Consider the following 26,411-nt stretch of genomic DNA (forward strand, 5'->3'; position numbering starts at 1 on the left):
TTCTAAGTGGATAAAGACAGCTGAACACCACTAAATTTGCAAGGTATTCCCTTCACTATTGGAAATTTTGTTGATCCATTTGTTTAGACGGCCAGAAGAGGTCCCTCACTCATAACTATAACAATCTTTTTTTTTTAACGTCAACTTCACTATATGATGTCTTGTTTTGGTGAGAGATGAGCTGCATTTTTAGGACCATCTTGTCATCACAAATATAAGCATTACATTTATATTAACCTTATTATGGTTTAATTTTATTTATGCCATTTTGAGATCACCATAAAAAAAAGTCTTCACTAGGGATGAGCGGATGTTCGGGTTCGTCCGAACTTTAGTCCAAAATTTAGTTTGGGTACCAGAATTCTACCCGAACTTGAACCCGAACCCCATAGAAGTCAATGAGGACCCAGACTTTGGTGCTGTATAATGGGCTCTAAAATGGTCATCTGTTCAGAGTTCAGACACTAGGCGTCCGGTATGAACCCCGAACTTTATAGCTCGGGTTCACTCATCTGTAGTCTTCTCTATATTGAACAGATTTTTAGATTATGAGCTATAGGGGGTTCACTCTATGGTGTAACTTCTTGGAACATTTTTATATAATGAACGGAATAATATTTATTTCCACTGGTTGTACAGTAGCGAAAACAAAAGCATAAACATAAAATCCCTACACTTGTCCAGGCACTAACTAAATAATATAGACCCTGGCTATTCAGACATGGTTGAGCTAGTCTAAGTTCGGTCATACAAAACAGCTATTGCCCATAGCAACCAGTGATACTTGCAGTTTAGTGCACATGGCCTGTGTAGTCTCTTCACTGACATATTCTCGCTTGTCTCTCTCCAGCTCCAACACAACCCACTGTGCTCAGCTTCCCCATCTGACTGATAACAGTGAACACATGGCCTGGTTCTAGTCTTAACTAGTCAGGTTCACCTAATCTGGGCATGTAATGCTAGGATTTAACCCTAGTCTACCTGGCTTTCCTACAGAAGAAACCAACTCTTTGTATGTTATTACCTGTTTATGAGGTTTATTTAAAAAAAGTTTATTACATAAATGTGTTTCTTGCAATTGTTTTTGCACCATTATAATGGTCACATTATGGAAACAATTTTGCTATCCTAATCAGCTTCTTTTTTTTATTCAAACTGTAACAGCAGTTACAGTTTGAACAGATTTAAAAAAAAAACATTTTAGGTGGCAGATATTCTCTTATACACTACAATGCAGCCTGTGGCTCACTGTTAGTGTTTCTGCCTTCCATGTTATGGGCTGAATTTAATAGCAAATCCAGTACATTTTCTGTTATGGCCGATGCATAGATAGTCAAAAGCACTGGCATGGTAATCGAAATGAGCAGTCAGCCATATTCGCACGCACATTATTGGTGATATACTGATGCAGTAATCTCTGCCCTGTGTAAAAAGTAGCAGTGGGCTGGAAGTGGAGATGCTGAGTCTCAGGATTATGAAAGATAAAAGCACCTATGAAAATAAAAATATTTTATGAAACTCTATATATTCATTAGGAGTACATCTAAAGTTACATTTTTTAAGTAGACAACCAATTTTATTCTCACACCCATAACAAAATATGGCACAAACTGTAACTACATGGATATCAAATCCAAACTAATAAATGCCCTAAATGTAACAATATCTCTCTTTACTCCCAAGATTCTACTGTTGCTCGGTTGTTCCCTCCTCTGATAATCTCCTAAAATACAGTCTGGCGTGTCTCTTCAATAGCAGTTGGATTCTCAATGCCTGTCGCTATTCCTTCCATCAATTCGGACTCTGGTAAGTTACAGACATTTATAGTTAATTAAATGCGACACGTGACACTAAAAGTGAAATGGAGGTCTAAGCGCAGCGTCACCAAAAATGAGGACCAGGGAAATGCTCCAGGTATAACATGACCCTCCACTATCACTTTGTGCAACTAGTAATCAAGATTTTGTTACACAATTTAATCTGTACAGAATACTATAAAAATAATATCTCTTCCTAGCACATGTGTCTAACCTAATGTTGCTTTCCCACCTGAGGCACTTTTGGATGTTTTTTTAGGCAATATGCCATAAATGTCTTAAAGGTGGGGTCCAAACTCAAGGGAACACCAACTAGAGAAAAGGGATGAACAGATAGTTATGCATTTACAGGACCACTCCAGCAGTTTGCATTATTCTCTCCTTCCTTAAACATCAGTAATATGAGTTAATTGTCTGCATTAAAATACACAACCATCTGTGTCTTATGCCCTTTCCAGCACTGCTCTGGTCCTTCTGCATCATGTGACGGCAGCTCTCTAGTGGACCATTAGTTCTTTTTATAAAGTAAGCCTATCAGAGCGTTGTTCTGAGTCTCATAGGCTTGCATTGAGAAAGTGACTTCTGTTCCACAGAGGACAGTGTCTTTGCGGGGCTGGTAATAATTGTGGGCATTTGATGCAGCAGAGGGCACTGAACATATCCATGGGACAAGGTGACCGGAAGGTCACAATCCTGTCTTCCCCAAATGTCTCTTTAGGGTCAGTGATGGTCAATGGAGCAGATCTGTGTTCTTCCAGCTGGGGCCATGGTCCCCTAAGCTGACATCCTGTAGAGTCAAATCTGTGTACCTCTTGATGGAGCCATGTGTCCTAGCTGCTGTTCTGAAGAGTCTCTCTTGGCAGTGATTTTGTAAAGTCCCTCTCAGAAGAACAGGGGTTCTTTTTATATCCAAATTTGTGGTTCATGTCATCATCCTCAGGTCAGAGGGGAGGTGGTAGGGTCTCATTTCTCATTGTTTGCGTATTTACTTAATTTGCATAGTTTGTCCTCCACTGCTCTGCAGGTCAACAAGCCACAAGGACTTATACAATGGTAATAAACATATTAGCAAACATCATTGTTCAATGACCCTGTTTCCCTGTCTTACAAAGTTAGTAGACAATAAGTTGCATTTCATATCAACTCAAGTGTCAACATTCAGACAATATGACAATGTCTCCTGACCTACTGAAAATAGACATCTGGATAATTAAGATTAAATGCTGAGTCGTCACACCTCCCTATATCTCCTCCTATTACTTCATATAACCTCCCTGTATCTCCTCATATTACTCCATATAACCTCCCTATATCTCCTCCTATTACTCAATATAATTTCTCTAAATCTCCTCCTATTACTCCCTATAACCTCCCTATATCTCCTCCTATTACTCGATATAATTTCCCTACATCTCCTCCTATTACTCCATATAACATCCCTATATCTCCTCCTATTACTCGATATAATTTCTCTAAATCTCCTCCTATTACTCCATATAACCTCCCCATATCTCCTCCTATTACTCATATAAACTTCCCCTATATCTCCTCCTATTACTCCATATAACCTCCCCTATATTTCCTCATATTAATCCATATAATCTCCCTACATCTCCTCCTATTACTCCATATAACCTCCCCTAAATCTCCTCCTATTACTCCATATAACCTCCCTATATCTCCTCCTATTACTCAATATAACCTCCCTATATCTCCTCCTATTACTCCATATAACCTCCCCTATATTTCTTCATATTAATCCATATAATCTCCCTATATCTCCTCCTACTACTCCATATAACCTCCCCTAAATCTCCTATTACTCCATAAAACCTCCCTATATCTCCTCCTATTACTCCATATAACCTCCCTATCTCTCCTCCTATTACTCCATATAACCTCCCTATATCTCCCCCTATTGCTCCTGACTCGCCCCCAGGGCCGTGGGGTACTCTTTGGGAGTTATCACAGTGGCTGGCCCAGGGCGGTCAGTGCACAAAGGGGTATCTCTTATTAGTAAAAAGTTCAGAGAGTTTGTGACGCCACCTGTGGTGTCTGGTGAGGATCACCAGCGCTGCAACAGTGTTCTGAGGCAGATGTCAGGGCAGCTAAAGATGGTACGGCTCCCCACAGGCGGAGCGGGCCTCAGGGCAGTGTAAAATAGATGAGTGGTGCGCTGGGCGTTGTAGTGCGGGGAGGAAGAATGGCGCCGGTGAAGAAACAGTCAGAGGCTGTTCGATGCAGTCGTCCAAGATTTTACTTACAGTTCTTAGGCAATTCACAAGTGCATTTTACAGGTGAAGGCCTCCCTCGTCGCGCCGCGTTCACCGGACAGGGGTTCAATCTTTCTTCAAGCAGCTTAGGAATGCCTGGCGGAACCCCACTTTCGCGTGTTCCTACTTTGACCGTCTTCACACTTGGTCCTTCTCACCGCTGCCCTACGCTGTCCACTCTCAATCCCGCTCGGGTATGCTGAAGTCCTTCCTGTACGTCGGATCCTGGACCAACCTGACCCCCTGGAGATTAGAATGAAGCAACCGATCCCTCCTGACACCTGGCAGGAGCGGGGCGTACGGGTGCCGTCCTGCACGCGCCGTACCCCCTGGGATCCTTTCCTTAGAACGGAGCCTACTCCCTGCTCCCCTCCAGGGCCTCTATCCTGGGCCCTAACTTGTGGAGCAGAGCTCTTGCTGAGCCTCTGCTCCCGGACTGTTCCTCTGAACAGCCCTCACTAAACTCCACTGACTGACTGACTGACTGACTGACCTAAAAATGGCTTCCCTTTTATATCTACTGTATAAGTGCTTCTTGTATCTGCTTCCTCCACCCACACCCACTATTGGTTCCCCCTACCTTTGGGTTCCCCCCTACTCCAGCCAGGGCCAGGTCTCAGCAGAAAACTACATTGCATCTTGCCACTCCGGCTGGCCTGGAGCAGTGTGATGTTGGATGCGGGTGTTTTGGGGTTCCGTGCAGCACTCCCATCTTACCTGAGAGAAGGGAGACACCACACCTCAGGTGACGTGCAGTATCTCTGTGGCGACTGAACCCTCAGGGGCGCCACACTCCATATAGCCTCCCTAAATCTCCTCCTTTTACTCCATATAACCTCCCTATATCTCCTCCTATTGCTCCATATAACCTCCCTATATCTCCTCCTATTACTCCATATAACCCCCTATATCTCCACCTATTACTCCATATAACCTCCCCTATATCTCCTATTACTCCATATAATCTCCCTATATGTCCTACAATTACTCCATATAACCCTCCCATATCTCCTCCTATTACTACATATAACCTCCCCTATATCTCCTCCTATTACTCCATATAACCTCCCCTATATCTCCTCCTATTACTCCATATAACCTCCCCTATATCTTCTCCTATTACTCCATAAAGCCTCTTTATAACTCCTCCTATTACTCCATATAACCCCCCATACCTCCTCCTATTACTCCTTATAACCTCCCTATATCGCCTCCTATTACTCCATATAACCTCCCTATATCTCCCCCTATTACTCCATATAGCCTCCCTATATCTCCTCCTATTACTCCATATAACCTCCCTATATCCTCCCCTATTACTCCATATAACCTCCCTATATCTCCTCCTATTACTCCATATAATCTCCCTATATCTCCTCCTATTACTCCACATAACCTCCCCTATATCTCTTCCTATTACTCCATATAACTTCCCTATATCTCCTCCTATTACTCCATATAACCTCCCTATATCTCCTCCTATTACTCCATATAACATCTCCTTTATCTCCTCCTATTACTCCATATAACCTCCCTATATCTCCTCCTATTACTCCATATAACCTCCCTATATCTCCTTCTATTACTCCATATAACCTCCCTATATCTACTCCTATTACTCCATATAACCTCTCCTATATCTCCTCCTATTACTCCATATAACCTCCCTATATCTGCTCCTATTACTCCATATAACCTCCCTATATCTCCTCCTATTACTCCATATAACCTCCCCTATATCTTCTCCTATTACTCCATAAAGCCTCTTTATAACTCCTCCTATTACTCCATATAACCCCCCATACCTCCTCCTATTACTCCTTATAACCTCCCTATATCGCCTCCTATTACTCCATATAACCTCCCTATATCTCCCCCTATTACTCCATATAGCCTCCCTATATCTCCTCCTATTACTCCATATAACCTCCCTATATCCTCCCCTATTACTCCATATAACCTCCCTATATCTCCTCCTATTACTCCATATAATCTCCCTATATCTCCTCCTATTACTCCACATAACCTCCCCTATATCTCTTCCTATTACTCCATATAACTTCCCTATATCTCCTCCTATTACTCCATATAACCTCCCTATATCTCCTCCTATTACTCCATATAACATCTCCTTTATCTCCTCCTATTACTCCATATAACTTCCCTATATCTCCTCCTATTACTCCATATAACCTCCCTATATCTCCTTCTATTACTCCATATAACCTCCCTATATCTACTCCTATTACTCCATATAACCTCTCCTATATCTCCTCCTATTACTCCATATAACCTCCCTATATCTGCTCCTATTACTCCATATAACCTCCCTATATCTCCTCCTATTACTCCATATAACCTCCCTATATCTGCTCCTATTACTCCATATAACCTCTCCTATTTCTCCTCTTATTACTCCATATAAACTCCCTATATCTCCTCCTATTACTCCATATAACCTCCCTATATCTGCTCCTATTACTCCATATAACCTCCCTATATCTCCTCCTATTACACCATATAACCTCCCTATATCTCCTCCTATTACTCCATATAACCTCCCTATATCTGCTCCTATTACTCCATATAACCTCTCCTATATCTCCTCCTATTACTCCATATGAACTCCCTATATCTCCTCCTATTACTCCATATAACCTCACTATATCTCCTCCTATTACTCCATATAACCTCCCTATATCTGCTCCTATTACTCCATTTAACCTCTCCTATTTCTCCTCCTATTACTCCATATAAACTGTAACGGGTCTGGGAGGCGGAACCTCTGAGCTACTATACAAGGGGGCAGTCCTTGTAAGGGAGCGGGTGGCGACCAGGGAAGACGGGCAGGAGGTCACGGCAAGTGACCGGGGCAGTCTCTGGATGAACGGGCTGATGGTCACAGCAAGTGACCGGGGCAGTCTCTGAATAAACGGGCAGATGGTCACGGCAAGTGACCGGGGCAGTCTCTGGATGAACGGGCAGATGGTCACGGCAAGTGACCGGGGCAGTCTCTGGATGAACGGGCGGATGGTCACGGCAAGTGACCGGGGCAGTCTCTAGGTAAAGGGTTGGTACGACCTGTGGCGGCTGATGATAGACGTGAGCTCCCAGGTGAGCAGGCGAGAGTCTCTGGAAGAACGGGTGGTCACAGCATGTGACGGCGGAGCCTCCAGGAAGACCAACAGACAGGCGGCAGATGAGCGCTCCCAGGTGAGCGGGCAGAAGACTCTGGACAGGCGGGTGGTCACAGCACGTGACGGCAGAGCCTCCAGGTAGGCTAGCGGACAGGCAGCAGATGAGCGCTCCCAGGTGAGCGAGCAGGAGTCACTGGACAGGCAGGTGGTCACAGCACGTGACGGCGGAGCCTCCAGGTAGACTAGCAGGCAGGTAGCAGGTGTGTGCTCCCAGGTGAGCGGGCAAGCTGGTCCATAGACAGACTGACAGGAGTTGGAAGGCAGACCGTCGGACCTCGGGCAAGCAGGCAGGTGGCTGATGTGCGCTCCCAGGTGAGCGGGCAGACTGGTCCTTAGACAGACTGACAGAAGTAGTAAGGCAGACCGTCGGACCTCAGACTAGCAGGCAGGTAGCAGATAATCAGGCAGGAATCTGGCAGGTAACTGGCAGGTAACTGGCAACGGGACCTGAGGGCTGAAGCAGAGTAGTAAACAGTGCAACAACATTGCTCTGGCACCTCCATTTTGGAGGAGGTGCCTTATATATGGTGAAGTCCTCCGGCCATTGGCCGGAGACTCCTTAGGACGGCGCGCGCGGCCCCTTTAAGAGGGAGGGAGAGCGCGCGCGCCCTAAGCACAGTGGACGGGAAGGAGCGCGCGCTGCCAGCAGAGCGGGAGGAAGACGCCAGGGACGGAGCTGGGAGGTGAGGGGAACAGCGTCCCTGCCTAGCAGAGGGCAGGGACGCCGGCGCTACAGTACCCCCCCCTTTAGGCCCCCCCTTTTTTAGGCCAGACAGAAATTTAGCTAGGATAAGAGGGGCATGGATGTTCTCCCGGGGCTCCCACGTTCTCTCCTCAGGACCAAACCCCCTCCAATCTACTAGAAAAAAGGTCTTTCCTCTTACCCTTTTGGTGGCAAGAATGTTCTCTACCTCAAACTCGTCCTCAGCAGAAACCGGAGCAGGAGGCATACCTGTAGACTTGGAAAAAGAGTTAAGTACCACAGGTTTGAGGAGAGATACATGGAAGGAGTTAGGGATCCGTAAGTTGGCCGGGAGTTTCAATTTATAGGCCACCGGGTTGATCTGACTGATGACCTCCAGAGGACCGATGAACCGAGGCCCTAACTTGTAAGAAGGTATCTTGAGTCGGACATATTTAGACGAGAGCCAGACTTTATCTCCAGGACGAAATTGTGGAGGATCCAGGCGTTTTTTGTCAGCGTGTCTTTTCATCCGTTCGGACGACTGGAGGAGTGCGGATCGGGTACTCTCCCAAATGGAGGAAAATTTGCTAACGAGAGATTCCGCAGCCGGGTTGTCCACAGAGGTGGAGACAGGAAAAGGAATCCGAGGATGCTGACCGAAGACTACAAAAAACGGGGATTTGGAAGAGGATTCGCTCTCGTGATTGTTATAGGAGAACTCGGCCCATGGTAGGAGATCCACCCAGTCAGAATGATGGGCATTAACGAAGTGCCGGAGGTAACTGGTCAGGTTCTGATTGATCCGCTCCACTTGACCATTAGACTGTGGGTGGTAAGCGGAAGAGAAGTCCAGGGTGACGTCTAGCAGTTTACAAGTGGCTCTCCAGAAACGTGAGGTGAACTGTACCCCACGATCCGACACGATGTGGAGGGGCAGGCCATGAAGACGGAAGATGTGGCGGATAAAATCTTTAGCCAGCTCGGGTGCAGACGGGAGACCAGGCAGGGGAATAAAGTGAGCCATCTTGGAAAAGCGGTCAGCGACCACCCAAATGACCGTACAACCGGCAGAGACGGGGAGATCAGTTATGAAGTCCATAGCAATATGCTGCCAGGGGGCAGCAGGCACAGGAAGCGGAAGAAGGCGACCGGCTGGCAGGTGTCTCGGGACTTTGTTGCGGGCGCAGGACACACAGGCAGAAACAAAGTCTATTACGTCCTTGTGCAGGGTAGGCCACCAGTAGTGCCGGGCAATAAGCTGGAGGGTCTTTTTCTGACCGGCGTGGCCAGCTAGTTTAGACGAGTGACCCCAGTGTAGGATCTTCTCCCGATCAGGTACTGATACGAACGTCTTACCGGGAGGGAGACGATTTAGGCTCACGGGAGCCACCTGCATTACTCTGGCGGGATCGATGATATGTTTAGGTTCTTCCTCGAGATCGGACACCAGAAAGGATCGGGACAAGGCATCTGCTTTGACGTTTTTGTCAGCCGGGCGAAAATGAAGAACAAAATCAAAGCGAGCAAAAAACAAGGACCACCGGGCTTGGCGCGGGTTAAGTCTCTGGGCATGCTGGAGGTAAGCCAAGTTCTTGTGGTCAGTGTAAATTATTACCGGGTGAAGAGCCCCCTCGAGTAGGTAACGCCACTCCTCCAATGCCAGTTTGATGGCCAATAACTCTCGGTCTCCTATGGAATAGTTGCGCTCAGAAGAGGAGAAGAGTTTGGAGAAGAAGCCACAAGTTACCATTCTCCCGGAAGATGATTTTTGAGTAAGTACCGCTCCGGCTCCAGAGGAGGAGGCGTCAACTTCCAGGAAGAACTGCTTGTTGCCGTCCGGGCGATGCAGCACCGGGGCGGAAGAGAAGGCCTGTTTTAGGGAAAGAAAGGCCTCCTCTGCTTCGGGCGGCCACTCTTTGGGATTAGTACCCTTACGGGTGAGCGCGGAAATTGGGGCAGTCCGGGAAGAGAAGTGTGGTATGAAGAGGCGGTAGTAGTTGGCGAAGCCCAGGAATCGCTGAATGGCCTTCAACCCCTCCGGTCGAGGCCATTTCTCGATGGCAGACAGTTTCTCTGGATCCATTCGTAGGCCGGTCTGAGAAATAATGTAGCCCAAAAACGGAAGCGAGGTCTGCTCAAAGAGGCATTTCTCGTATTTAGCGAAGAGGTGATTCTGCCTGAGCCTGAGCAGAACCTGACGAACGTCCCTCCGGTGAGTCTGGAGATCCGGAGAGAAGACCAAGATGTCGTCCAGGTACACCACTACGCAGGAGTAGAGAAGGTCCCGGAAGATGTCATTGACCAACTCTTGAAAGACGGCAGGAGCGTTACAGAGACCAAAGGGCATTACCAGATATTCATAGTGGCCGTCCCGGGTGTTGAATGCCGTCTTCCATTCATCCCCCTGACGGATACGAACCAGGTTGTACGCCCCACGGAGGTCCAGTTTGGTGAAGATTCTAGCCCCCCTCAGACGATCAAATAACTCCGGAATGAGCGGAAGGGGGTACTTATTCTTCACCGTGATCTGGTTAAGGCCTCTATAGTCTATACAGGGACGGAGAGAGCCGTCCTTCTTTTTGACGAAAAAGAAGCCTGCTCCCGCCGGGGAGGTAGATTTCCGGATGAATCCCCTGGCCAGATTCTCCTCAATATATTCGGACATCGACCGGGTCTCAGCAGCGGATAAAGGATAAATACGCCCACGGGGAGGAGTAGTACCAGGTAACAGGTCGATAGGGCAGTCGTATGGTCTATGAGGAGGTAGTGTCTCTGCTTCCTTTTTATTAAAGACATCAGCATAAGACCAATAAGGAATCGGAAGTCCAGGTAGATTAGCTGGGGTAGGAGAAGGACGGACGGGATGGACGGGAACCAGACAGGTATTATGGCAGTCCTGTCCCCAGCGAAGGACTTCTCCGGTCTGCCAGTCAAGCACAGGTGCATGTCTCTGGAGCCAAGGTAGGCCTAGCAAGAGGGCGTGAGAGAGTCCAGGCAGAACATGAAAGGAGATACTCTCAGAATGCAGCATTCCCACCTGCAGAGTAATGGATTCGGTGATGAGTTGGATGGGGCGTGGTAAGAGGCCCCCATCCACGGCAGCAACAGACAAGGGTACAGCCAGAGGTTTGGTGGGGATGCGGTATTTCTCTACCAGGGACTGTGAAATAAGATTCCCGGCTGCTCCAGAGTCAAGTTGGGCTAGTTCGAAATAACGGTTCTCCCCGCAGACGATTGAGACTGACAGCAGCAGAGATGGAGAGGATTTATTCTTGTCTAGGTTGACCTCTCTGAGCGAACCTAGACACAGGCGTTTCCCGACCTCTCCGGGCAGGCACGGATCCGGTGCTCCTTACTGCCACAGTAGAAGCAGCTCCCTTCGGCACGGCGTAAGTCCTGACGGGTTTTGACCATCTTGGTCTGGTCAACCTGCATAGACTCAGGAGAGTGTACCTGGGTAGAGACGGAGGGAGTGACGGGTTTCTGAAAAGTAGGAGCTAGACATGGTAACCTCCTCTCACGGGTGACCTCTTTGGCACGCTCCTGGAACCGTAGGTCAATCCGGGTGGCAAGAGTTATTAGGTCATCGAGAGTGGTAGGAATGTCCCGACCGGCAAGTTCATCTTTAATACGGCCGGACAGACCCTCCCAGAAGACGGATACCAGAGCGTCGTTATCCCAGGCCAGCTCCGAGGCAAGGGTACGGAACCGTATGGCATATTGGCCCACGGTGAGACTTCCCTGACGGAGGCGTAGCAGTGATGATGCGGATGAGGTCTTCCGTCCGGGTTCGTCGAAGACTTTCCGGAAAGCCGTGAGAAAAGCAGGCAAGTTGGACACCAGGGGGTCTCCTCTCTCCCATAGAGGATTTAGCCAGGCCAGGGCCTCCCCGGTGAGATGGGACATGATGAATGCAATTTTGGCCCGGTCGGAGTTAAACTGGTGGGACAATAGTTCAAAGTGCAGGGTGCACTGATTTATGAAGCCCCGAGCCTGGGCGGAGTCGCCTCCAAAGCGAGGAGGTGCAGAAAGCCGGGGTCCGGGGTAGGATACCATGGTATTAGTGGGCAGCGGAGCTGCCGGATTGCGAGACATGGCACTGGCGGAGGTTGCTGGTGGAGCAGTCAGAGTGTCCAGGCGAGTATTGACATTCCGCAGGTGACCCAGGATGGACTCCTGTTGGGACCTTTGACGGGACAGTTCATGACACAGGTGTTATGTTCTGCTACCAGAGCTAAGGAAAGAGAGGAGATCTGTCCCTACGATAGAACTCAGCTTAATCCCTACGATGTAACAGGGGACCTGATCCTGCGATCAGACCTGCTAAAGTCCTAAGCTAGTCTGTACGGAGACCTATAGATGTGGGGAAGGAATCCCTACAAGTACTAAGGACTGGGAGGAATATGGGACACCTCCTAACAGAAATAGTAGCAGACAGACGAACAAACAAAATATATAGAACATAGAGGTCAGTAGACCAAGCAAACTAACAGAGCAAGACACAGAGCACAGGCTAGCTAGAAAGTAGATATACAATGAAGTCCAGCAAAGCCAGAAGGGCGGAGCAGGCTTAAATAGGCCAACAAGGTCATGTGACCAGCAAAGGAAAAAAAACCTAAGAGCAAGGTTCTAACAGTACCCCCCCCTTCTAAGAGGATCCTCCGGATCCCCTAGGACCAGGCTTATCAGGAAATCTCCTGTGAAACGCTCTGATAAGTCTGGACGCGGAAACATCATCCGACCTCACCCAAGAGTTATCCTCGGGTCCGAAACCTTTCCAGGCCACAAGATACTGCGACCCACCAGTCTCTTGGTCTCAGAGATTCCGGGATGACCTGCCAACCGAGATTCGTGACACTCAACAAACAAATCTCTCCTAAAGGTCCCAGGCACAAACAACCTCCCATGAGGAGTGTTAGAAGGGGCATTCTCCTGTGCTTTAAGAATCTCATTTTCCAAAACAGAGTCCAAAGCAGCTATCACAACACCTTCTTGTAAAATGTTCTCCTCTTTCTCAGCACCGACTATGGGAGAAAAACTGCGAGACAAGGCATCCGCCTTAACATTCTTAGTACCAGGGATGTAAGTAACGGAGAAATTAAACCGCGAGAAAAACAGTGCCCACCTAGCCTGACGGGCATTCAGGCGCTTGGCAGCATCAAGATATATCAGATTTTTATGATCCGTAAGAACCTGAACGGGAAATTCCGCACCTTCCAAGAAGTGGCGCCAGTGTTCAAATGCGAGTTTAATAGCCAATAATTCCCGATTACCAATATCGTAATTCAGTTCAGTCTCCGAAAATTTTTTTGAAAAAAAGGCACAGGGATGTAATCCATCCCCGTTATCCTGAGACAATACTGCGCCAACCCCCACAGAGGAAGCATCAACCTCAACCAAAAACGGCCTAGTAACATCAGGCTGCATAAGGATGGGAGCAGAGGTGAACCTCTCCTTGAGATACACAAAAGCTTCAATGGCCTCAGAAGACCACTGAACCGCATCAGCACCTTTCCTGGTGAGATCAGTCAGAGGTTTGACAATACTAGAAAAATTTTTTATGAATTTTCTGTAGTAATTGGCGAAACCCAAAAACCTCTGTATCGATTTCAAACCAATAGGCCTAGGCCATTCCTGCACAGCCTGAACCTTAACCGGATCCATCTCAAAACCTTTGCTGGAGATAATGTAGCCCAAAAAACTAATTCTCTGTACAGCGAACTCACATTTCTCCAGCTTAGCAAAAAGCGAATTGTCCATTAATAACTGTAATACCTCACGCACGCTCCGCCAATGAGACTCCAGATCCGGCGAATAAATCAAAATGTCATCCAAATATACAACCACATTTTTGCCGATCAAAGGTCTAAGGATTTCATTAATCAGATTCTGAAAAAATGCAGGAGCATTAGTAAGACCAAAAGGCATAACCAGATTCTCAAAATGACCCACAGGAGTGTTAAAAGCAGTCTTCCATTCGTCACCCTCCTTCATGCGCAACAGATTGTATGCCCCCTTAAGGTCAATTTTAGAGAACCACTTGGCCCCCATTAACTGGTTAAACAGATCAGGAATCAATGGCAGTGGGTAAGGATTGCGTACAGTAATTTTGTTAATCTCACGAAAATCCAGACAAGGACATAAACCGCCGTCCTTTTTTTTTACAGAAAAAAATCCAACCGCCACAGGAGACTTAGAGGGCCTAATGTGACCGGCGGCCAAACTTGTCTGTATGTACTCCTCCAAAGCCTTCCTCTCAGGAATAGTAAGGTCAAATAAACGACTTTTAGGAAGAGTCGCTCCAGGGACAAATTCAATAGAACAATCATAGTCTCTATGGGGAGGCAAAACCTGCGATTCCTTCTCAGAAAAAACTCTCCAAAAATCCTGAATAGGAACAGGCAATTCTCCCCTATCCAAAGCTGCAATACGCCCGTTACAACACTTGTCATAACATTTATGGCTCCAGGATTTAATTTCACTGGTAGACCAATCCAGTACAGGATTGTGAAATTTTAACCAGGGCAATCCCAATATTACTGGAGAAGGCAAGTTATTCAACACTACCAAATCCAATTTCTCATGGTGAACACCATTAATAGTGAGAGGAAATTCACAGACCTTGAGAGTAATATTCTTCAAAGGGGAACCATCCACAGAAACCACAGCAATGGGGGATGATAAAGGTTCAGGTTTTAAATTGAGTCTTTCCACGAATCCCCCATCAATTACATTCAGAGTAGACCCGCAATCAACAAACACCCGAAATTCCATTAATTTTTTCTGAGCAATCGTGGAAGCAGCTAAAAATATACCCTTGGAATTTAAACAGGCAATACGGGCGTGACTGACCATTTTTTTTTCTTTCTTCATACGAAGCTCACAACCTTTAATCAAATGACCAGATTTTCCGCAATAGAAACACAAGCCTTCAGAAAATCGACGGTCTTTTTCTTGAGAGCGAGGTGCCACCGATCCAATCTCAATCGGTTCACCACTGTTAGTACACACATTCTCATAACCAGAAACTGACATAGCAGAGGATTTGCTCTCATTAACCCTTGCACGCAGTCTTCTATCCACCCGTATAGCTAATTGCATAGCCTGTTGCAAATCTTCAGGTGTAGGATAAGCAATTAGCAGTTCTTTAACCCTTTCACTGAGCCCAGCAAGAAATAGACTTTTCAGAGCAGAATCGTTCCACCCTGTTTGAGTAGACCAACGACGGAAATGAGTACAATATTTTTCCACATTACCTGATCCCTGTTTTAAACGTCTCAACTCAGTCTCAGCTGATGCGACACGGTCAGGATCATCATATAATAGTCCCAAAGCAGAAAAAAAACTATCCACTGATCTGAAGCATGTATCACTAGGTTGCAAAGAAAAGGCCCACTCCTGAGGCTCTTTGCGCAAAAGTGACATTATGAACCCTACGCGCTGGGATTCATCCCCAGAGGACTTAGGTCTCAAACGAAAATACAATAAGCAAGCATTTTTAAATGAAAAAAATTCTCGGTGTTCACCAAAAAATAAATCCGGCAAACATACCTTAGGCTCCAAGAAATGTGCTCCAGGACAGTTACTCACGTGCTGACGGAGCTCGGCCACCTCCAGAGAGAGTCCCTGCAGGCGATGAACCAAATCCTGAACCGACACCATGATGGAACAGAAAAATCTTTCCTTAGAGAATTTGCTGGCTGGACTTACTGTTATGTTCTGCTACCAGAGCTAAGGAAAGAGAGGAGATCTGTCCCTACGATAGAACTCAGCTTAATCCCTACGATGTAACAGGGGACCTGATCCTGCGATCAGACCTGCTAAAGTCCTAAGCTAGTCTGTACGGAGACCTATAGATGTGGGGAAGGAATCCCTACAAGTACTAAGGACTGGGAGGAATATGGGACACCTCCTAACAGAAATAGTAGCAGACAGACGAACAAACAAAATATATAGAACATAGAGGTCAGTAGACCAAGCAAACTAACAGAGCAAGACACAGAGCACAGGCTAGCTAGAAAGTAGATATACAATGAAGTCCAGCAAAGCCAGAAGGGCGGAGCAGGCTTAAATAGGCCAACAAGGTCATGTGACCAGCAAAGGAAAAAAAACCTAAGAGCAAGGTTCTAACAACAGGTCCAAGAGCGAGGGAGCTTGGGTGCCACCGGGTTCCATGGCCCGAGCAAACTGTAACGGGTCTGGGAGGCGGAACCTCTGAGCTACTATACAAGGGGGCAGTCCTTGTAAGGGAGCGGGTGGCGACCAGGGAAGACGGGCAGGAGGTCACAGCAGGTGACCGGGACAGTCTCTGAGTGAACGGGCTGGAGGTCACGGCAAGTGACCGGGGCAGTCTCTGGATGAACGGGCTGATGGTCACGGCAAGTGACCGGGGCAGTCTCTGAATAAACGGGCAGATGGTCACGGCAAGTGACCGGGGCAGTCTCTGGATGAACGGGCAGATGGTCACGGCAAGTGACCGGGGCAGTCTCTGGATGAACGGGCAGATGGTCACGGCAAGTGACCGGGGCAGTCTCTAGGTAAAGGGTTGGTACGACCTGTGGCGGCTGATGATAGACGTGAGCTCCCAGGTGAGCAGGCGAGAGTCTCTGGAAGAACGGGTGGTCACAGCATGTGACGGCGGAGCCTCCAGGAAGACCAACAGACAGGCGGCAGATGAGCGCTACCAGGTGAGCGGGCAGAAGACTCTGGACAGGCGGGTGGTCACAGCACGTGACGGCAGAGCCTCCAGGTAGGCTAGCGGACAGGCAGCAGATGAGCGCTCCCAGGTGAGCGAGCAGGAGTCACTGGACAGGCAGGTGGTCACAGCACGTGACGGTGGAGCCTCCAGGTAGACTAGCAGGCAGGTAGCAGGTGTGTGCTCCCAGGTGAGCGGGCAAGCTGGTCCATAGACAGACTGACAGGAGTTGGAAGGCAGACCGTCGGACCTCGGGCAAGCAGGCAGGTGGCTGATGTGCGCTCCCAGGTGAGCGGGCAGACTGGTCCTTAGACAGACTGACAGAAGTAGTAAGGCAGACCGTCGGACCTCAGACTAGCAGGCAGGTAGCAGATAATCAGGCAGGAATCTGGCAGGTAACTGGCAGGTAACTGGCAGGTAACTGGCAACGGGACCTGAGGGCTGAAGCAGAGAAGTAAACAGTGCAACAACATTGCTCGGGCACCTCCATTTTGGAGGAGGTGCCTTATATATGGTGAAGTCCTCCGGCCATTGGCCGGGGACTCCTTAGGACGGCGCGCGCGGCCCCTTTAAGAGGGAGGGAGAGCGCGCGCTCGCGCCCTAAGCACAGTGGACGGGAAGGAGCGCGCGCTGCCAGCAGAGCGGGAGGAGGACGCCGGGCACGGAGCAGGGAGGTGAGGGGAACAGCGTCCCTGCCTAGCAGAGGGCAGGGACGGCCGGCGCTGCATAAACTCCCTATATCTCCTCCTATTACTCCATATAAACTCCCTATATCTGCTCCTATTACTCCATATAACCTCCCTATATCTGCTCCTATTACTCCATATAACCTCCCTATATCTGCTCCTATTACTCCATATAACCTCCCTATATCTGCTCCTATTACTCCATATAATCTCCCTATATCTGCTCCTATTACTCCATATAACCTCTCCTATATCTCCTCCTATTACTCCATATAACCTCCCTATATCTGCTCCTATTACTCCAATAACCTCCCTATATCTCCTCCTATTACTCCATATAACCTCCCTATATCTCCTCCTATTACTCCATATAACCTTCCTATATCTCCTCCTATTACTCCATATAACCTCCCTATATCTGCTCCTATTACTCCATATAACCTCTCCTTTATCTCCTCCTAATACTCCATATAACCTCCCTATATCTACTCCTATTACTCCATATAACCTCTCCTATATCTCCTCCTATTACTCCATATAACCTCCCTATATCTGCTCCTATTACTCCATATAACCTCCCTATATCTCCTCCTATTACTCCATATAACCTCCCTATATCTGCTCCTATTACTCCATATAACCTCTCCTATATCTCCTCCTATTACTCCATATGAACTCCCTATATCTCTTCCTATTACTCCATATAACCTCCCTATATCTCCTCCTATTACTCCATATAACCTCCCTATATCTGCTCCTATTACTCCATATAACCTCTCCTATTTCTCCTCCTATTACTCCATATAAACTCCCTATATCTCCTCCTATTACTCCATATAACCTCCCTATATCTGCTCCTATTACCCAATATAACCTCCCTATATCTCCTCCTATTACACCATATAACCTCCCTATATCTCCTCCTATTACTCCATATAACCTCCCTATATCTGCTCCTATTACTCCATATAACCTCTCCTATATCTCCTCCTATTACTCCATATGAACTCCCTATATCTCCTCCTATTACTCCATATAACCTCCCTATATCTCCTCCTATTACTCCATATAACCTCCCTATATCTGCTCCTATTATTCCATTTAACCTCTCCTATTTCTCCTCCTATTACTCCATATAAACTCCCTATATCTCCTCCTATTACTCCATATAACCTCCCTATATCTGCTCCTATTACTCCATATAACCTCTCTATATCTCCTCCTATTACACCATATAACCTCCCTATATCTCCTCCTATTACTCCATATAACCTGTCTATATCTCCTCCTATTACTCCATATAACCTCCCTATATCTCCTACTATTAGTCCATATGACCTCCCTATATCTCCTCCTATTACTCCATATAACCTCCCTATATCTCCTCCTATTACTCCATATAACCTCCCTATATCTCCTCCTATTACTCCATATAACCTTCCTATATCTCCTCCTATTACTCCATATAACCTCCCTATATCTCCTCCTATTACTCCATATAACCTCCCTATATCTCCTCCTATTACTCCATATAACCACCCCTATATCTCCTCCTATTACTCCACATAACCTCCCTATATCTCCTCCTATTACTCCATATAACCTCCCTATATCTCCTCCTATTACTCCATATAACCTCCCTATATCTCCTCCTATTACTCCATATAACCACCCCTATATCTCCTCCTATTACTCCATATAACCTCCCTATATCTCCTCCTATTACTCCATATAACCTCCCCTATATCTCCTCCTATTACTCCATATAACCTCCCCTATATCCCCTCCTATTACTCCATATAACCTCCCCTATATCTCCCCCTATTAGTCCATATAACCTCCCTATATCTCCTCCTATTGCTCCATATAACCTCTCTATATCTCCCCCTATTACTCCATATAACCTTTCCTATATCTCCTCCTTTTACTCCATATAACCTCCCTATATCTCCTCCTATTACTCCATATAACCTTCCCTATATCTCCTCCTATTACTCCATATAACCTCCCTATATCTCCGCCTATTGCTCCATAGAATCTCCCTATATCTCCTCCTATTACTGTGATATAACCTCCCTATATCTCCTCCTATTACTCCATATAACCTCCCCATATCTCCTCCTATTGCTCCATATAATCTCCCTATATCTCCTCCTATTACTCCATATAAAATCTCCCTATATCTCCTCCTATTACTCCATATAATCTTCCTATATCTCCTCCTATTACTCCATATAACCTCCCCATATCTTCTCCTATTACTCCATATAACCTCCCTATTTCTCCTCCTATTACTCTATATAACCTCCCTATATCTCCTCCTATTACTCCATATAACCTCCCTATATCTCCTCCTATTACTACACATAACCTCCCTATATCTCATCCTATTACTCCATATAACCTCTCCTATATCTCATCCTATTACTCTATATAACCTCCCTATATCTCCTCCTATTACTCCATATAACCTCCCTATATCTCCTCCTATTACTCCATATAACCTCCCTATATCTCCTACTATTACTCCATATAACCTCCTTATATCTCCTCCTATTACTCCATATAACCTCCCCTAGATCTCCTCCTATTATTCCATATATCCTCCTCTATATCTCCTCCTATTACTCCATATAACCTCCTATATCTCCTCCTATTACTCCATATAACCTTCCTATATCTCCTCCTATTACTCCATATAACCTCTCCTATATCTCCTCCTATTACTCCATATAACCTCCTTATATCTTCTCCTATTATTCCATATAACCTCCTCTATATCTCCTCCTATTACTCCATATAACCTCCCTATATCTCCTCCTATTACTCCATATAATCTCCCTATATCTCCTCCTATTACTCCATATAATCTTCCTATATCTCCTCCTATTACTCCATATAACCTCCCTATATCTCCTCCTATTACTCATATAACCTTCCTATATCTCCTCCTATTACTCCATATAACCTCTCCTATATCTCCTCCTATTACTCCATATAACCTCCTTATATATTCTCCAATTATTCCATATAACCTCCCTATATCTCCTCCTATTACTCCATAAAAATCCCTATATCTCCTCCTATTACTCCATATAACCTCCATATATCGCCTCCTATTACTCCACACAACTTACCCTATATCTCCTCCTATTACTCCATGTAACTTCCCTATATCTCCTCCTATTACTCCATATAACCTCCCTATATCTCCTCCTATTACTCCATATAATCTCCCCTATATCTCCCCCTATTACTCCATATAACCTCCCTGTATCTCCTTCTATTACTCCTTATAACCTCCCTATATCTCCTCCTATTACTCCATATAATCTCCCTATATCTCCTCCTATTACTCCACACAACCTACCCTATATCTCCTCCTATTACTCCATGTAACTTCCCTATATCTCCTCCTATTACTCCATATAACCTCCCTATATCTCCTCCTATTACTCCATATAATCTCCCCTATATCTCCCCCTATTACTCCATATAACCTCCCTATATCTCCTCCTATTACTCCATATAGCCTCCCTATATCTCCTCCTTTTACTCCATATAATCTCCCTATATCTCCCCCTATTACTCCATATAACCTCCCTATATCTCCTCCTATTACTCCATATATGCTCCCTATATCTCCTCCTATTACTCCTTATAACCTCCCTATATCTCCTCCTATTACTCCATATAACCTCCTGTATCTCCTTCTATTACTACATATAGCCTCCCTATATCTCCTTCCATTACTCCATATAATCTCCCCTATATCTCCCCTATTACTCCATATAACCTCCCTATATCTCCTCCTATTACTCCATATAGCCTCCCTATATCTGCTCCTATTACTCCATATAACCTCCCTATATCTGCTCCTATTACTCCATATATTGCTCCCTATATCTCCTCCTAATACACCATATAACCTCCCTATATCTCCTCCTATTACTCCATATAACCTCCCTGTATCTCCTCCTATTACTCCATATATTCTCCCTATATCTCCTCCTATTACTCCACATAACCTCCCCTATATCTCCACCTATTACTCCATATAACGTCCCTATATCTCCTCCTATTACTCCATATAACCTCCCTATATCTCCTCCTATTACTCCATATAACCTCCCCTATATCTCCCCCTATTACTCCATATAACCTCCCTATATCTCCTCCTATTACTCCATATAGCCTCCCTATATCTCCACCTTTTACTCCATATAATCTCCCTATATCTCCCCCTATTACTCCATATAACCTCCCTATATCTCCTCCTATTACTCCATATATCCTCCCTATATCTCCTCCTATTACTCCTTATAACCTCCCTATATCTCCTCCTGTTACTCCATATAACCTCCCTATATCTCCTACTATTACTCCATATAACCTCCTTATATCTCCTCCTATTACTCCATATAACCTCCCCTAGATCTCCTCCTATTATTCCATATATCCTCCTCTATATCTCCTCCTATTACTCCATATAACCTCCCTATATCTCCTCCTATTACTCCATATAACCTTCCTAATCTCCTCCTATTACTCCATATAACCTCTCCTATATCTCCTCCTATTACTCCATATAACCTCCTTATATCTTCTCCTATTATTCCATATAACCTCCTCTATATCTCCTCCTATTACTCCATATAACCTCCCTATATCTCCTCCTATTACTCCATATAATCTCCCTATATCTCCTCCTATTACTCCATATAATCTTCCTATATCTCCTCCTATTACTCCATATAACCTCCCTATATCTCCTCCTATTACTCCATATAACCTTCCTATATCTCCTCCTATTACTCCATATAACCTCCCCATATCTTCTCCTATTACTCCATATAACCTCCCTATATCTCCTCCTATTACTCTATATAACCTCCCTACATCTCCTCCTATTACTCCATATAACCTCCCTATATCTCCTCCTATTACTCCACATAACCTCCCTATATCTCCTCCTATTACTCCATATAACCTCTCCTATATCTCATCCTATTACTCTATATAACCTCCCTATATCTCCTCCTATTACTCCATATAACCTCCCTATATCTCCTCCTATTACTCCATATAACCTCCCTATATCTCCTACTATTACTCCATATAGCCTCCTTATATCTCCTCCTATTACTCCATATAACCTCCCCTAGATCTCCTCCTATTATTCCATATATCCTCCTCTATATCTCCTCCTATTACTCCATATAACCTCCCTATATCTCCTCCTATTACTCCATATAACCTTCCTATATCTCCTCCTATTACTCCATATAACCTCTCCTATATCTCCTCCTATTACTCCATATAACCTCCTTATATCTTCTCCTATTATTCCATATAACCTCCTCTATATCTCCTCCTATTACTCCATATAACCTCCCTATATCTCCTCCTATTACTCCATATAATCTCCCTATATCTCCTCCTATTACTCCATATAATCTTCCTATATCTCCTCCTATTACTCCATATAACCTCCCTATATCTCCTCCTATTACTCCATATAACCTTCCTATATCTCCTCCTATTACTCCATATAACCTCTGCTATATCTCCTCCTATTACTCCATATAACCTCCTTATATATTCTCCAATTATTCCATATAACCTCCCTATATCTCCTCCTATTACTCCATAAAAATCCCTATATCTCCTCCTATTACTCCATATAACCTCCATATATCGCCTCCTTTTACTCCATATAATCTCCCTATATCTCCCACTATTACTCCATATAACCTCCCTGTATCTCCTTCTATTACTCCTTATAACCTCCCTATATCTCCTCCTATTACTCCATATAATCTCCCTATATCTCCTCCTATTACTCCACACAACCTACCCTATATCTCCTCCTATAACTCCATGTAACTTCCCTATATTTCCTCCTATTACTCCATATAACCTCCCTATATCTCCTCCTATTACTCCATATAATCTCCCCTATATCTCCCCCTATTACTCCATATAACCTCCCTATATCTCCCCCTATTACTCCATATAACCTCCCTATATCTCCTCCTATTACTCCATATAGCCTCCCTATATCTCCTCCTTTTACTCCCATATAATCTCCCTATATCTCCCCCTATTACTCCATATAACCTCCCTATATCTCCTCCTATTACTCCATATATGCTCCCTATATCTCCTCCTATTACTCCTTATAACCTCCCTATATCTCCACCTATTACTCCATATAACCTCCCTGTATCTCCTTCTATTACTACATATAGCCTCCCTATATCTCCTTCCATTACTCCATATAATCTCCCCTATATCTCCCCCTATTACTCCATATAACCTCCCTATATCTCCTCCTATTACTCCATATAGCCTCCCTATATCTGCTCCTATTACTCCATATAACCTCCCTATATCTGCTCCTATTACTCCATATATGCTCCCTATATCTCCTCCTATTACACCATATAACCTCCCTATATCTCCTCCTATTACTCCATATAACCTCCCTGTATCTCCTCCTATTACTCCATATATTCTCCCTATATCTCCTCCTATTACTCCACATAACCTCCCCTATATCTCACCTATTACTCCATATAACTTCCCTATATCTCCTCCTATTACTCCATATAACCTCCCTATATCTCCTCCTATTACTCCATATAACCTCCCCTATATCTCCCCCTATTACTCCATATAACCTCCCTATATCTCCTCCTATTACTCCATATAGCCTCCTATATCTCCACCTTTTACTCCATATAATCTCCCTATATCTCCCCCTATTACTCCATATAACCTCCCTATATCTCCTCCTATTACTCCATATATCCTCCCTATATCTCCTCCTATTACTCCTTATAACCTCCCTATATCTCCTCCTGTTACTCCATATAACCTCCCTATATCTCCTACTATTACTCCATATAACCTCCTTATATCTCCTCCTATTACTCCATATAACCTCCCCTAGATCTCCTCCTATTATTCCATATATCCTCCTCTATATCTCCTCCTATTACTCCATATAACCTCCCTATATCTCCTCCTATTACTCCATATAACCTTCCTATATCTCCTCCTATTACTCCATATAACCTCTCCTATATCTCCTCCTATTACTCCATATAACCTCCTTATATCTTCTCCTATTATTCCATATAACCTCCTCTATATCTCCTCCTATTACTCCATATAACCTCCCTATATCTCCTCCTATTACTCCATATAATCTCCCTATATCTCCTCCTATTACTCCATATAATCTTCCTATATCTCCTCCTATTACTCCATATAACCTCCCTATATCTCCTCCTATTACTCCATATAACCTTCCTATATCTCCTCCTATTACTCCATATAACCTCCCCATATCTTCTCCTATTACTCCATATAACCTCCCTATATCTCCTCCTATTACTCTATATAACCTCCCTATATCTCCTCCTATTACTCCATATAACCTCCCTATATCTCCTCCTATTACTCCACATAACCTCCCTATATCTCCTCCTATTACTCCATATAACCTCTCCTATATCTCATCCTATTACTCTATATAACCTCCCTATATCTCCTCCTATTACTCCATATAACCTCCCTATATCTCCTCCTATTACTCCATATAACCTCCCTATATCTCCTACTATTACTCCATATAGCCTCCTTATATCTCCTCCTATTACTCCATATAACCTCCCCTAGATCTCCTCCTATTATTCCATATATCCTCCTCTATATCTCCTCCTATTACTCCATATAACCTCCCTATATCTCCTCCTATTACTCCATATAACCTTCCTATATCTCCTCCTATTACTCCATATAACCTCTCCTATATCTCCTCCTATTACTCCATATAACCTCCTTATATCTTCTCCTATTATTCCATATAACCTCCTCTATATCTCCTCCTATTACTCCATATAACCTCCCTATATCTCCTCCTATTACTCCATATAATCTCCCTATATCTCCTCCTATTACTCCATATAATCTTCCTATATCTCCTCCTATTACTCCATATAACCTCCCTATATCGCCTCCTATTACTCCATATAACCTTCCTATATCTCCTCCTATTACTCCATATAATCTCTGCTATATCTCCTCCTATTACTCCATATAACCTCCTTATATATTCTCCAATTATTCCATATAACCTCCCTATATCTCCTCCTATTACTCCATAAAAATCCCTATATCTCCTCCTATTACTCCATATAACCTCCATATATCGCCTCCTTTTACTCCATATAATCTCCCTATATCTCCCACTATTACTCCATATAACCTCCCTGTATCTCCTTCTATTACTCCTTATAACCTCCCTATATCTCCTCCTATTACTCCATATAATCTCCCTATATCTCCTCCTATTACTCCACACAACCTACCCTATATCTCCTCCTATTACTCCATGTAACTTCCCTATATTTCCTCCTATTACTCCATATAACCTCCCTATATCTCCTCCTATTACTCCATATAATCTCCCCTATATCTCCCCCTATTACTCCATATAACCTCCCTATATCTCCTCCTATTACTCCATATAACCTCCCTATATCTCCTCCTATTACTCCATATATGCTCCCTATATCTCCTCCTATTACTCCTTATAACCTCCCTATATCTCCTCCTATTACTCCATATAACCTCCCTGTATTTCCTTCTATTACTACATATAGCCTCCCTATATCTCCTTCCATTACTCCATATAATCTCCCCTATATCTCCCCCTATTACTCCATATAACCTCCCTATATCTCCTCCTATTACTCCATATAGCCTCCCTATATCTGCTCCTATTACTCCATATAACCTCCCTATATCTGCTCCTATTACTCCATATATGCTCCCTATATCTCCTCCTATTACACCATATAACCTCCCTATATCTCCTCCTATTACTCCATATAACCTCCCTGGATCTCCTGCTATTACTCCATATATTCTCCCTATATCTCCTCCTATTACTCCACATAACCTCCCCTATATCTCCACCTATTACTCCATATAACCTCCCTATATCTCCTCCTATTACTCCATATAACCTCCCTATGTCTCCTCCTAT

General features: G+C 44.8%; 1 protein-coding gene across 1 annotated transcript in view; it reads left to right on the forward strand.

Moving 5' to 3' along the window:
* The window catches only part of MPP2 (MAGUK p55 scaffold protein 2), a 56,667-nt gene that overhangs the window by 2,544 nt on the left and 27,712 nt on the right, over window positions 1-26,411 (forward strand). The window contains exon 2 of the mRNA XM_073683243.1: window positions 1,684-1,806. Coding sequence (XP_073539344.1) covers window positions 1,770-1,806 — 37 coding nt within the window. The 5' untranslated portion in view covers window positions 1,684-1,769. The remainder of the gene's footprint in view (window positions 1-1,683; window positions 1,807-26,411) is intronic.

Source organism: Phyllobates terribilis, unplaced genomic scaffold (genome assembly GCF_046119375.1).
Source record: "Phyllobates terribilis strain yellow unplaced genomic scaffold, ASM4611937v1 Scaffold_5__5_contigs__length_657084704, whole genome shotgun sequence".
Classification (NCBI taxonomy): domain Eukaryota; kingdom Metazoa; phylum Chordata; class Amphibia; order Anura; family Dendrobatidae; genus Phyllobates; species Phyllobates terribilis.